A 13,907-nucleotide genomic window follows, 5' to 3' on the forward strand; every position below is an offset into this window, starting at 1 on the left:
CAGCAACAGCTACACTTTGTGTCTTGGATACATCTTGGAGTTTGCAAAAAAAAGAAAGGGCAGGCTTTGCAATGGAAATGATAGTTAATTATGAAGGATTTTTTATTTTTACAGATTTTAAAATTGACTTCTACAGAGACAACGGGCTGGGTGCTTGTGTTTCATAAAGCTGAATTATTCTTACATGGAACAAAATGTTTGACTTAATATTTTAAACAAACGCTGAGTTCCATCATTTATTTATGTTAAACACTGCCAATCAGCTGTCCAATCATGATTCAGTTTACAGCAGTTTTATAGCACAGTAACTCCAATGCCTTTCAAAAGTTCTACACCTGGGCAAGGGAATAGAATCAAGACCACAGATGTAATTAAATTGTTTAATTTAGTTACATCCTAGGGATAACGCTTTATATCTTAGAAAAAGGATATTCTTCACATTCCTATTTCAGTCATCTTTCTCTAGGTTCATTTATGAAAATCTTACTGAAAAACCAATATCATATTTATTAGCTTCTATTCACTATTTTACAAAATGGCAACCATAACAACCCGAGACCCTGAAAACCTTGAGGGAACAAGGTTTCTGTATTTTTTTCAACACAATCCATCTATTTAAATTTTATGTAGAACTTTCACCATTTACTTTTTCCAATCTTATACCAGCTTTCTTTTGAAATACAAAAATTCTCCATCTTCTTTCGTTTTATTTACAAAAGTATAAATTTAAGTAATGTCACCTATTGATGAAATCATCTAGAGTTTATAATGTAGAATCAGAACTTGAGAGTCCTGGACTCTACTTCTGCCAATCCCTAACTTGATGCAAACATATATTCCTAAATTCTGGCATCAAAAACAGCTAGTTCCATCCTTGGCACCAGGAAAGCATAAGTTCCCTCATTTTCAGTCCCATAGGAAAATAAATTACAATATCTACCCTTGATCTCAGCAGATTATTATATTTCTGTATTGAAATGAAAAAACGAAACCTCTAATGTACAGAAATGTTATCATCTACAATGGAATGGAAGCAGGTTGCTGATTTTTAATCACAATAAAAGAAATTTAGAGCTTTACTAATTTCCTAAACCTTTTCTACCATGGAATGTAGTATCATATATTCTTTCTATTTTCACACCACTCAGTGTATGGCAGAGCATAAGATCTGAGTTAATAATAATAAGTCTTGAAAACAAAAATGCACTCGTATCCAAGGGTTGCAGAAAAAGCTGATGGCACAGTAAGAGTACATGCCCCTGGAGTACATCTTCCTGTCTGTTGCTGACTCTAGTATTTGCCAAAGGTAGAAAGGAGTTTACATATTACCAAATAAGAGAGACCTCTGTTTACTCATTACAAAAAATGGGGATCCACAGCTGACTATCTTCAAATTTATGCTCAGAGTCTAAATCAAAAAGCTTCAACAGAAAATTTTTCTGTAATAAATGTTTTGAGTGTTAGCTCTATATTAAAATTAATTATTTCTGTTTATAAACTACTGACTTGAAAACCAATCATTCAAAACAAGTTTTAAGCTCTGATTTTCATTTATTTCAAATTAGAGCCTGAAACATCAAAAAAATTACATCTACTAATAAATTATATACTGTTAAAAGACAGAGTTCTGTCTTTAAATACAGTAAAGAAACCTCACCTCACCTGTCACTACATCACCATGAATCAGAAATTATCTGTACTGCAATATCCCTTAATATCTCTATTAATCAGATAACTTAGTTCTACAACACATTTAATAATACAATAATGGATATACCTTACCAAAAAAAAGGCTATATGTGGACAGAACTTGCCTGAACTTTGGAGATCCAGAAGATCACTCAAGATTGAAGAGTACATTTTCTAATGAAGTGCTACATCTCCAATTAATGAGTGAAGATATCAAAAAGCAATGTTTGTGTATAGGAAAAGTGAAATTTGGGTTCCTCCAATTTCACATATCCTTCAGATATACAAACTACCTGAGGTAAATAAATGTAAAACAATGCTTATCAGGAATAAAGCATTGACAAAAAAAAACCCAAACAACACAGCACTTTAGACAAAACAAGCAAGAATTCACGAAAATAGCTGTGAAGTCTTTGAGAAATTTAACACAAATCTTAGCTTGTAACTAACATCAAACTTAGAATATTTAGAAAACATAAAATACTTACTGCTCTCAGATGTTATCTGATTTCTACTTTTAACAGAATATTTTAAAATATACAATAGTTAAGTATTTCTATTCGCTTTACATTAAAATAGGAGATATTCTGAAATAACACTGGTACAGAACTATCTGTTTATTAAATGTCAACTATTCTATCACCCCTATTTGGGATATTTTTAAATATCAATAGTCCCTAAAATTATGTTACTATTTTTCCCCATTTGCTCTCAAAACCAACTCGCTCGTCACTTTTAGAGCTACCAAGACCAGTTTAGAATAAGAATTACATTCCAGGTATTACTGCATTTCTTTTAAAAGCTTCCTTTAGCAAGTACAGGATTTATGTGAAATACTGAATGTATGGGAAACAAAGATGGACACTGAGTCTAGCAAATCATGTTTTCAAAAATATTTTTTAAATATGCTTAGAATATTTTACATTCACAGTTCCAGTTTGTGATGATCATGACATACTTTGAATAGGTTAACAGCAGTGAGAGAAAAAATTAATAATTTATTATATAGACTGTTAAGACTGTGTTTACAGTTCCAAAAGGATTCTGGGTTAATCAACTTCATTTGCAGAAAAGAAGCAAAAAACAAGCAATATCAGTTCAACACCCTGAGAAACAGGCAGTCTTGCACCTAGACAAAACAGGAGCAGTGGGTTTTAAAGAACAGTCAAAAAGGATTAATTCTGAGGACAGTCACATAGGAAAGCACAGCTACAGGTTTTGGTCTGCTAAAACTTTGAGCAAGCCAGATCATCCAACGCGGGAGCTAACTAGTAGGAATTTGATGTGGTTTCTTAAGCTTTGGGAAATAAGTCATGTACACTCATGTGCACAGATCTCCATTTCAGTTACACTTCATTCCATAAGTAGGAAAACTAAAAACTACTTAGGGCACTATGTATACTGGGAATTATCTTATATCTGAGATTATGGGCCACTCCCACATCTGCTGAAAAACATTAGCTGATCTACTGAGCAATTTTCCAAAAATGCTTTCTTTGGAGAATTAAATTACTTTTGTAGATGCAGTAAGATCTAATCAATGCATTTTCTCAACATGTTCCCTAGATCTCTCTTTCTCATAAATATTAATGTACAAAATCAGAGGCCAAGTCATTCCAGAATTCAGACACTCCGTATATAAATTTAGAAGGCTTAATGTGGTATTAGCACACAGAAACAGTAAACATCAGACATTAATACATTTAAATGTTGAGTATTTTCCAGCAGAATATTCTCAAGGGACCTAATTAACCAAATGAAGATTTTTTAGATTAGCAAAGCAGCTAGATATGGAGAAGAAAATACAGGCTAAGAAGTTTGAATTTGCTCTAGAGACAAGCATACGTTTTAATCTCTTCTCTCTATAGGTGCCTGAGGTGAAGAAGTGGCATTTCCCCAGGTTAGCTAAGGTTATTTCACATGAAGACAAAATCTTGACTGTCAATTCTTCTATTTGTGATTATATTAATGTAAATTAAACCATTATAACTAAACAACCTCTAATCCAGGGGAGGATGATTCATAGTTGATTGGTGTCTGGCATCAGATCAGGCAAGATCTTGGCTTCATGGCTATCCAGAAATTAATGACAGTGATTTCTTCATCAGATGAAGGTAGAATAAAATAAAAATGAGATAAATTTAAAAATATCATAACACTAAACGATATGAATCAAAGCTGTCCAGTAAATGAAAATGGTTTCTTCCACTCAGTAGATTATCAGGCAAGTCTCTCACAGAAAGCACTTTGCTAGTTTAATTCAATAATCAACATTTTAGTAATGCTGTTTAAAACTACCATGGCATCTATCATTAGAGAAAATGTATAAGTAAACACAAATATTACTCTTTGCCCTTAGTGAGCTCCTGGATGTATCTTTAATGCTACTCTTCCAAAATGTTAGTCTCCCAAAGAACACTTCTGTTGATATTTTAGTATGCCCCTAAACAAAGGACTATGAACAGAACATTTGTCACAATGACAGAAATAAATTTCTACAGGGCATACACATGATTGTGGTATTTTATGTATTCATGATAACTTCATTTGTTCTCAAATAAATCCCACTGAACCAGAACAGTACTAACAGGCATTTTTAAAGAAGAGTTTAAAAATAAAGAATGCTTTTTAAAGTTTGCTAACATGTTGGCATGTGTGCATATATCGTGCATATCTATTTACCTAATTCACATACATATATGTGTACAAGAGTAAATGTGCATTTTTGATTGAAAAAGCAGCATCACTGGTTTTCACTGTCTGTTTCAAAGATGGGGAAACAGTTACTTTTCATATGTAAGCACAAAGCAAAACACTTCTTTATTTCATGGAAAACAGAGTCTAGCTTTTACTGCTATACATAAACATTTTACATATACTTCTACACTTCCATTGAATTGTATGAGAATGCTACAGATGGTTTGTAACATCTCGATTAGCTCATTTTTCACAGTGTTCTTGTGACACTCTATATCATTTACAGAAGGTTTATTCGTCAAGATCCCATAGCACCTTTCTGACAACAGATGTTTTGAAATTCATCCTATTTTGCTTGGCAAAGATTTGTTTTAATGGCTTTGACAGTATGATTTCAGTGAAGACTTCACATGCCATTTAGCTCAGTTTAGGAAAACTGAAAAGGCACTCTGATAAATGTTCATTTATCAGATGAATGTTATTAAATGTTATCTAAAAGATGCTCTGCTAAATGTTTATAAAAAAGACACTCTCATAAACAGTAATTTCGTAACTCTTATAATGTGTTTTAAAGCAATCAGCCCTATAAAATGTGGCTTATTTGGTTTTTTTTCCCAAATGATTTTTCATTGTAAGTTATTATGCAAAAAATGTTTAAGTAATGACTTCAGCTTGATTATTTCTTCAGTTTCCTTCTTAAACAGCATGCAACTTTGAATCCACAGGTACTCCATGTATCACTTTGTGCATCAAGAACATACACAGTAAAAAGTATGATAGTATTTTTTTCATCAGGAATTCCTATGGATGAGCAGTAATTGAGCCTTTAACTTAAATCAATGGATAAATATCATCATGTCTCAACATGAAGAGTTCTTAGAGAAAATAAACTCGGGGGTCTGATACTGCAGACTTTACTGGTGAATAGCCCTTGTTCTGATTATTCTTACTGAAATCTTCTGTATCCGTGGTACAGGTTAACCGCAGAGTTATATTCTAATCCAGTTCTCTTGTTCAAGAATGTCACAATGTACCTTATGAAAAGTGACTAAATGAAAAAGAATGAATTCAAAAGTCTCTATAAAGTCCCTTCTTACCTAGGAAGATGTTTGGCATCTCAGTTCTGTGAAACAGTCATCTCCTCAAATGGTAATATAGTCAAATACAGAGTTTTCCCCCAAATAAGACTGCACAGGTGATCAAGCACAATTGTTCAATTAGCAAATCCTCATAAATTCATTTTCATGAATAAGTATCACTTATAAAATCCACCATCATAAAGAAAATACTCTAGTCTGCTTAAGCACACACAGAGACTGCTTAAGAAAAGCCACTATAGATTTTGCCACTGACATGATCCTCCTCATCTTTCCTACATCATTGTACTACCTAAAAATGGCAAGACTTAACTTGCATTTAATGCAAGTTACAATAAATAATTTCACTGTAACAAATCTACATGAAAATAAAATTGCATGGATTTTGTTGATTTATGCTTTTTCATGTATGAGGCATGGAAAAGAGGCAGGAAGCATCAATCAGGACAGTTCCCTGATTATGCTTCTTAAAATTATCTTCTGACCCAACCTAAAGAGGAGTTGTAGTATACATACTGAACCACAACACATGGTGGCATTCTCTAATGTAACAGAGGGTGGTTTATGCTTTATCATGGATAGATAGTATTAGCCACATTTCAGGTAATACTTAACATTTTCACTCTTTATGATATAATCCTTTTGTTCTAAAACTACTTGTTTCCTGAGGACAAGTACAAAGTAAGTCATCATCATTTCTGAATGCTGTTGAATACCAGAGAACTGTAAAAAAAAGATAAGTCATTCCAATATCATTTGACTCCTTTTATTTCTGGTGTTCTAACACAACGTAGTGGATAGAATGCAATCATCACGGAACCAGTTTCAGTTTTCTCCGTTGACTACTGATCATCTACCCTGAAGAACTGCCTGCAGAACCTGTTGGTCTGCATGGCGAGGCCCTGGTTGGGGATGGGCAACAGGCAGGTGGACCTGCTACCTGGGCACCCATTGCGATGCTGAGGAGCTCTCCCACACCTCTCAGTGTGCTGACTGGGAAGTTACCGGACAGCGCGGAGTAAGACCCCTGCACTAGGGCCAGGCTGCACCCACCAAAGCCAAGCGGGTGTCTCAAGGAAGGGCTGGTGAACGACGGCCCTCAAACACCGGACACCCAAAGAGCTTTCCACGCTATGCGCTCTTTGTCCTTCAAAGAGAAACACGGGAGAGACGAGGACACGCGGAGGGGCGGGCAGGGCTCTCGCCGCGCCGGCCGCCTCTCCCGAGGGGATTCCTGCCCGTAGCACACCTATGGTGACCAGCACCGGCGCTCCAGGGCCGGCTGGGTTCGCCAGCCGCGGCTCCTCGGGGAGCCAGGAGCCGCCGGCTGGCAGGACCGGGGGCGGCGCCCGACCCGGGAAGTTTTTCGCCACAGGTTGCCCCCTCCCGTCCCCCACCCCGGGAGCCCGCGGGCGGGCCCGGCCACGAGGACGCACCTTGGCGCCGCAACCGCCGCTTCTTGAGCCCGAAGATGCGGACCTTGGAGAAGATGTCCACCAGGTTGCCGTTGCAGAGCCCGCGGTTCTTGCTGGGGCTGTTCCGCCTCCTGCTGGCCGAGGGCCGGTCCCAGTGCTGCTCCCTCGCCTGCCGCTTCTGGCGGATCAAGCCGCTGGCGATGGCCGCTGCCATGGCTGCTAGCCGGATCGCCCACGCCGGGCAGAGAGGCGGGAGGCGGCGGGGCGCTCAGCCCCGGCGGGGACCCATCCCCGGGGGACGCGGGCGAGCGGGAGCCTCCTCCGGCCCGAGGCGCGGCTGCGGAGGGGCACCTCCACCCTGCGGCCGGCGGGAGCTGCTGCCGCCGAGGGTCACCGCATGGGTGCCCCACCGTCACCCCCGCCGTGTCCTAGCACAGGGGCACCTACTACCTGCTCGGGCGGGTGTCTGCGGGCGGGCTGGCGGCGCAGAGAGGAGCGAGCGGGACTCGGGGCAGAGCCGCGCCCGGTCGGGTCGGATCGGGTCGGGTCGGATCGTGTCCGACCGGCAGCGCTGCCCCTCAGCCCCGCGCCGCCGCCTCCCGCTCGCCCGCCGCTGCCATCGCCGCGGCCGGGGCGGCTACCGCCGCTTCTTCCCGGCTCCCGCCTGATGATTGCCAAGTGCTTCAGAAATCAGCATCTGGAGAGAGCAATCTTCTTCTCCGGGGAGAGCTGTAATCACGGCTCCTCGGTCCCACCCCGCTCCAGCCTCCCCTACACACGCACACGCAAATACACACACACACACACACACACGCACACACACACACACACACACACACACACAGGCACGCACCACTGGAGCTTTTTTTGTCCTCCCCAAGGCGAGGGGCGGCGAAGGTGCGAGGGGTGGAGAAGGAATGAGGGAAAGACAGAAGAAGGGGGAGAGAGTCGGACGGACAGGGTGTTGCTGATGCGGTTTTCTGGTGGGAACCGGGGGGGGTTCCCGGTACATCCGCCTCCAGCTGCCTCTGCCCCCCGTCCGGATGCCTTCGTAAGGGGCTCCCTCCCCGGGGGGGCGGAGGGCGCTGCGTGCTGCCGGAGTGGCGGATGGCCCTCCGCGTTCTCCTCCGCCCGCCCGAGGCACCCTCGCACGCACCCTCTCGCCAGCTCCCCGGCACCGGCTCCCTGCCGGCCGCCCCTGCCGCCCCCAGCGGTGACACCGGCACCTGTCTCCGTCCCCAGGCCGGTGAAGCCATGGGGGCAGGGCCGGCGGGTGAGTTGGCACCGCGTTCCACCAAGGGCAGGCATCCCGCCCCGCCACAGCCCCTCTGCCGGACAGCCCTCCCGCAGCGGGGCAGGAGCGCCCCACAATCCGGGAACGGACGGGGCTGGGGGTGTACTCTGGCGGGAGAGGAGTTTCTGCCTCAAGGGAAGGTTTTAGAGCCATGAGGAAGAAGCACATCTACTAGCTGGAGGGCACCGTCAGCCCGAATACCGAAGGAATAACATAGGGCACCCACAAACAGCCGCGGCTGGTAGACTTACTGATGACCAGCACCGTGTAAAATTATAGGCCGTTTTGGAGCACTTGAGGAAGCACTTGAGGAAGTTCACTAGACACAGAAGCCTAAGGAGTATCTGCCCCGAGGAGATCACAAGACACTGCAAATAGTAACTACCATGTAAAATATGACATCTCACTTGTTTCCTTTCATCTTTTTCACTTTGCTCTTCTCCCTTTTCAAATAAGGGTTTAAAGTTTTTCGGATTTACTTTCTGCAAGCCTAATTGTTAAACTTCCTGAAGTTGTAACTAGCCAGAGGAAAGTAGAAAAAGGAAGTAAGCAGCTACACAGAAAAAAAAAATGCAGTTATCCTATAAAGAAGGACAGATGCTTGCACAGGGAATTATTGTGTAATAAATATCTATTTTTATACTGTTTACAGAACACTCTAATTTCTTATTAGAGGGGTTTGTAGTGGGGTTTTTGTTGTTGGTTTGTTTTGTTTAACAGGCTTGGAGGTGTAAATATCAATCCAGAATAATTAATTTATTTGCAATACAGTACCTAGTATATAAGAGTATGTTCTTGTTTCAGCAAAGGTTTCAGCATCTCTGATATTGACCATTTTTTCCCTAAATCCTTTAATCTACAAAGTGCTATTTTTATACAGAGGGCAAAAGTGTATGGTGGGAACTCCAGTATACAGGGATTTTGTATTAATACTAGACCAGCTAGGAACAGAACATGCACAATCGGATCACGATAATACATTTTAATTCTATTTAAAAGTGTCTCTAAAGAGATTCAGCTAAGTCTCATTGGATTTTCTATCTGGCAATTTTTACAGAGCAGCAATTTCCTTACAACGGTTACAATTGCCTTAACTAATGCAATTAGACAGGTGGTTATATTTTTAAATATAAAATTCACTGTAGTGTTTTTGTATGCTGCTTTCCTTTTCCTTCCTTCTCAGAAGTGGACAAGACACGGTGCTGCCTTCCTTAAGAACTCTCAAGAGGGAAGCGGTCCTCCAAGTGACTCCCCAGTGGGCCTCCCCCAGCCCCGGCCCTGGTCCCGTCCCCGGCCCGATTCCCTCCCAGGTCTGTTTCTGCCTTCAGCACCACGGACAGCGTAGCGGAGAGGACCAGCGAGTGGCATAGACCATCCCGTGCCACCGCCGCGGAGCTGACAACACGCAGCCTAAGTCAGCTCGACTTGGCTGCTGGCTCCAAACAAAAGAATGAATGAGAGGGAGTAGAGTGAAATAAAGGCCAATCACCCACTGTCTTTCATTTTCACAGGAATTTAGGAGTAGAATATGTACATACAGACCTAACATTAGCATGAGAATCTCTCTCCAAAAAGATGTAGGTTCCACATTCCCTTTTGCTGGAAGGACCTCTTTATACTGTCCAACGATGCTATGCTATATGCTATCTACTACCATTGTTCCTTTCCCGTAGTTTCCTTCAAATATTGGGCCTTTGCCAAAACACACTGCCATTTCTCAACGACATGATGCTTGAGGTGATGGCAAAGAAAAGAAACAAAGAAGGTGAAAACGGGTGGTATGCCTATAGACAAAGAGAAAACGTGTTTCTTACTCGAGAGATCAAAAACAATAGCTTCCTACTCACATCTCAGAAATGCAGAGCAGTTGTTTACAGCTTGAGGTTTTGCAAAGAAAACTCAAGAGAGCCATCTGGTGTCTTAACCTGTGATAAAATGTGTGCAGTTCTAGTCAAAGTGAAGGTTTTGCTAACAGATGGATTGTAGAAGTATGAACATATTGGCTACCTTAAAGACCAATAACTGTAGAAGATTATGTATTTAGGACAAATATCTTACTTATGACATTTTTTACATTAAAACAGGGTCTTATTTCTGATTAACAATACTCTGGATATGAAAACAAATGAATAAAAGCCAAAGAGGGTGAGCAGAGATTTTCAATACTTTCTGTTCTCCCATCTGTTCATTTCTAACTTGTAATTTATTATGGATTTCAGGAGTTTTCTGAAACAAAAACATTTTAGAATCTATAACATTGCTTTCTTGAATGAATTTTAGAGTAAAAAAATCAACATATATAAAATGTGTATAAAATACTTGCAGTATTATATACTAGGGTATATAATACCTACATAATAAGAAACATTATTATTCCTTAAATTTATTCTTTGCTGTATTACTGGGAAAAAACCATATACCATTTCAACTAATTTAACATATAAATTACAACATGGTATTTTCAGACATTAATATTCAATATTAAAATTTACAACATTAATATTTGTGTATATGCACGTACTAGTGATACATAACACACTTTTATAGGGATTTCCTTATAGGAAAAATGGAATTTAATCTTTATAGTCTATTGTAACCTAGACACATTGGCTTCAAAATTTACAGAACTTAAGATGTCAGGTATTTCCCACCTATACACACTCCGTCCAAATTTTCTCCTCCCAGATATCCTGAAACCATTCTTCTTATCAAATCCAAACAAAATAAAAAAAATAAACCCCAAAGTTCTTGCACGCATATATTTTATAGGAGTGTAAAATGTCAGATTATTGCATTGCTACTAAACGTGTGAGTTTCATGAGCTCTAGTGAAGTTTTTATAGCAATTCCTTGCCAGCAGTAGACCCACACAGCTCATTTTTCCAGTTAAATACATTAGAATATGATGAGGTAGAGTCAACTTATCCCGTATTCTAGAAATCATTAGTAAAGTATTGTGAATTTAGATGTTCTTCTAGACCCTAAAGAGTTGAAGATTGTTTCATGTCTCTGAAAATATTATTTGTGTTTTTTTTCTTTGGAAGATGTTGTATGCTATAGTTGCAAAAAAGATTAGTACCTTATTCCTTATATTTCCATTCAAACTTGAAAGGATGTCCTGGGGGTAAAGGTGTCAATTTAGGCACACAATTGCAAGGTATGCATAAAATTTAATATCATTCCAGAAAGTGACCTCTCAGGAGTGGAAAAAACACTTGTTTCTAAGTTGTGATGGATTCATTTAATCAACCTTGTGGTGTTTTTGAAAAGACGGTAGACTGATTACCAGGGTGGTGTTTCTAACTAAAATTGGGATTCTGAACATTAGTTGGTTCTGATAAAAAAAATTTCTTGAAGGTTGCTGGTAGTTTTGTTGGACCATAATCAAAGTACCTAATTTCGATGTACATACTAAAACACCTGCACTCCCACACTATGATATCATAAGAAAATGTGATACAGGCCTACAAGTAGGACTATTCATATAATTGCAAACTGATATTTTCCCAAGGCACACAATATGTACTTACGTAGGAGGATGGGTATTGGTAAGCAATAGTAACTTTCAGTTCTTGTTTTCATTTTCTTGTGGGACAAAGATGGAGCAAGAGAAATAACAATGACTTGAAGATGAAACATATAATCTACTCTGTAGGTTGGTAAATGTTTAATTGAAAAAAACCTAAGTTAGAAAAACATGTCAACATAAAAGGTCGTATTTGTCATGATCATACCTGTGTGAAAATACTAAAACATAGACAAGAAATCCCTTTTCCGACAGTTTATGCGCATTCCATGCTTATAATAAGACTAGTATGCTTGTGCAATGAGCTTTAAATTGGGTCCGTTTTACATATTCTTGTATATTAATCTGGATATAGTTCTCCTTAAAAGTTATTGTTAACTTCTCAAAAGACAAGGCACTGGGAAGCACTGAAATTTAAAATCTTTGCCGCTCTGAACACCTGACGCTCATTGATTAGAATTTGGAGAGCATTAAGAACAAAGTTTATTAAACATGATAATATACTTCACAAAATTTGGAGAATTTGGATTTCTATGCTTTCACACTGCTCTGTATCAAAAACACTCAGCTTTCAGTCTCAACATTCAGAATGCACTCAAGGAGCCAAACTCATATCTATTAAAATCTACTGAATACATAGGAGTTCCTGTGGCATCACTTGTTTAAATAGGTCAGGGGAATCCCTTTAAACAAGACAAAAGTAAGATTTCAATACGTTGTTCAGAGGACTGCACATAATTTAGCCACCTTCTTCACAGGTTGTGGACTCACTTGACCTTATGTATCCAAGTCATAAGAAGAACGGTTAAAACATAATTAGTGCACATACAAAAATAAATTAAAGCACTATGCAAGGAAGTCCTACATTAGATGACTGGTTATACAGAGAACTATCAAAACATGACCACTAATATGCATAACAGCTCAGGTGCTGCCTACAGCAGCTCAGAGCTGATGCCTTAGCTAGTGCAATATTTGTTCTGTGTTCATTCTCTCACATATTACCTGGGATACATCTGTAACTCAAAGGACTGAGTACCTCCACTCTATATATTGACTTACTCTTTAGACATTAGAATAGTTCTAAGAATGCTTAGTTTTGCTTTCTGTTTTTGACTTTGCTTTTCCCATTCCCTTCCCAATGCTAAATTTCACCTATTATTCTGTAGTAATGAGTCTCATTAGTAGTGCTCTGTCAAGTAAAATACCTACTTTAATTACTTCAGAACGTTGTTTTTTATTCCATTGGCTAACTCTTCATTCTTCAACAGAGAAAAAAAAAAAGGAGATGGAGATTCTTAAACTATTTTTTACAATTGATCTTTCGGCAAGATTGTATGCATTATTACAGTTGCTAACTTTTAGCACAGCTCCTGTGACATCTTTCATGACTTTTCCTGGTTTTCACTCTATTTGTCCTCTACTTCTGATACCACTTCTTTTGAGAACAAAACAAATCAGCTGAGTTGACAGGAGAATCTGAAGAGCAGACAGATCATATAAGAGTCTCCGGGATAGCTCACCCAGGCCCAAAATTTAATTCCAACAAGTCTCTTTTAAACGACAGTTAAAAAACTGGGGAAAAAAATAGTCAAGATCACTTTCAGGGAAAAATCTATAAAAGTAATTTAAAATTGATACATTGTGGTTTGTTGGATTCCAAAATATGATATCTGCAGAGAGAGATCTGGGTGGTCTCTGCAGAAAGCCATGGGCTACGAAAGTTGGGGAAAAAACCCCTTGATATAAGAAGCAAACAAGGTACCATCCATGTGACGTGCCCTGCCCAAGCCAAGAGTGTCCCATCTTGATCTCATCAACCCATGCAGGAGACTTATTGTGTTTTATGTCTCCCTTTGTGTCCTCTGTATCCTGTGTATTTTGCAGTCCTGAATACCCTTCTTCCCCCATGAAATCCCCCAAGATAAAGTAGGGCTTTTCCTATGATGTAATTGTAAGACCCCAAGATTTGTTAACCTGGGTTTTTCCCTTATGTCATCCTTGTGAAACTTCCCAATTTTAATAGAATGAATATTCAACCCCCCGGTTGAATATGTAGACCCTGAACCCCTTAAATACCAAATTGTAAGTCCAATAAAATATTCCAGCTTCTTGCCTCCCTGGGATCATCTTAGCTTTATTGACCTCTGCAGTGGTTTCTGCAGTGACATATATATTATTTTACCTCTA

The 13,907-nt window shown here is 39.7% G+C and overlaps 1 protein-coding gene across 5 annotated transcripts in view; it reads right to left on the reverse strand.

Annotated features, from left to right (window-relative positions):
- The window catches only part of FGF14 (fibroblast growth factor 14), a 399,824-nt gene that overhangs the window by 118,373 nt on the left and 267,544 nt on the right, over positions 1-13,907 (reverse strand). The window contains exon 1 of one of the 5 annotated variants that reach the window (XM_017816677.1): positions 6,920-7,112. The exons of the other annotated variants lie outside the window; for them this stretch is intronic. Within the exon in view, the coding sequence (XP_017672166.1) occupies positions 6,920-7,112 (193 nt within the window). Of the gene's footprint in view, positions 1-6,919; positions 7,113-13,907 lie in introns of those variants that run through there. 5 annotated transcript variants of the gene reach the window in all.

The sequence above is a fragment of the Lepidothrix coronata genome, unplaced genomic scaffold, assembly GCF_001604755.1.
Source record: "Lepidothrix coronata isolate B3197 unplaced genomic scaffold, Lepidothrix_coronata-1.0 Scaffold57, whole genome shotgun sequence".
NCBI classification, from domain to species: domain Eukaryota; kingdom Metazoa; phylum Chordata; class Aves; order Passeriformes; family Pipridae; genus Lepidothrix; species Lepidothrix coronata.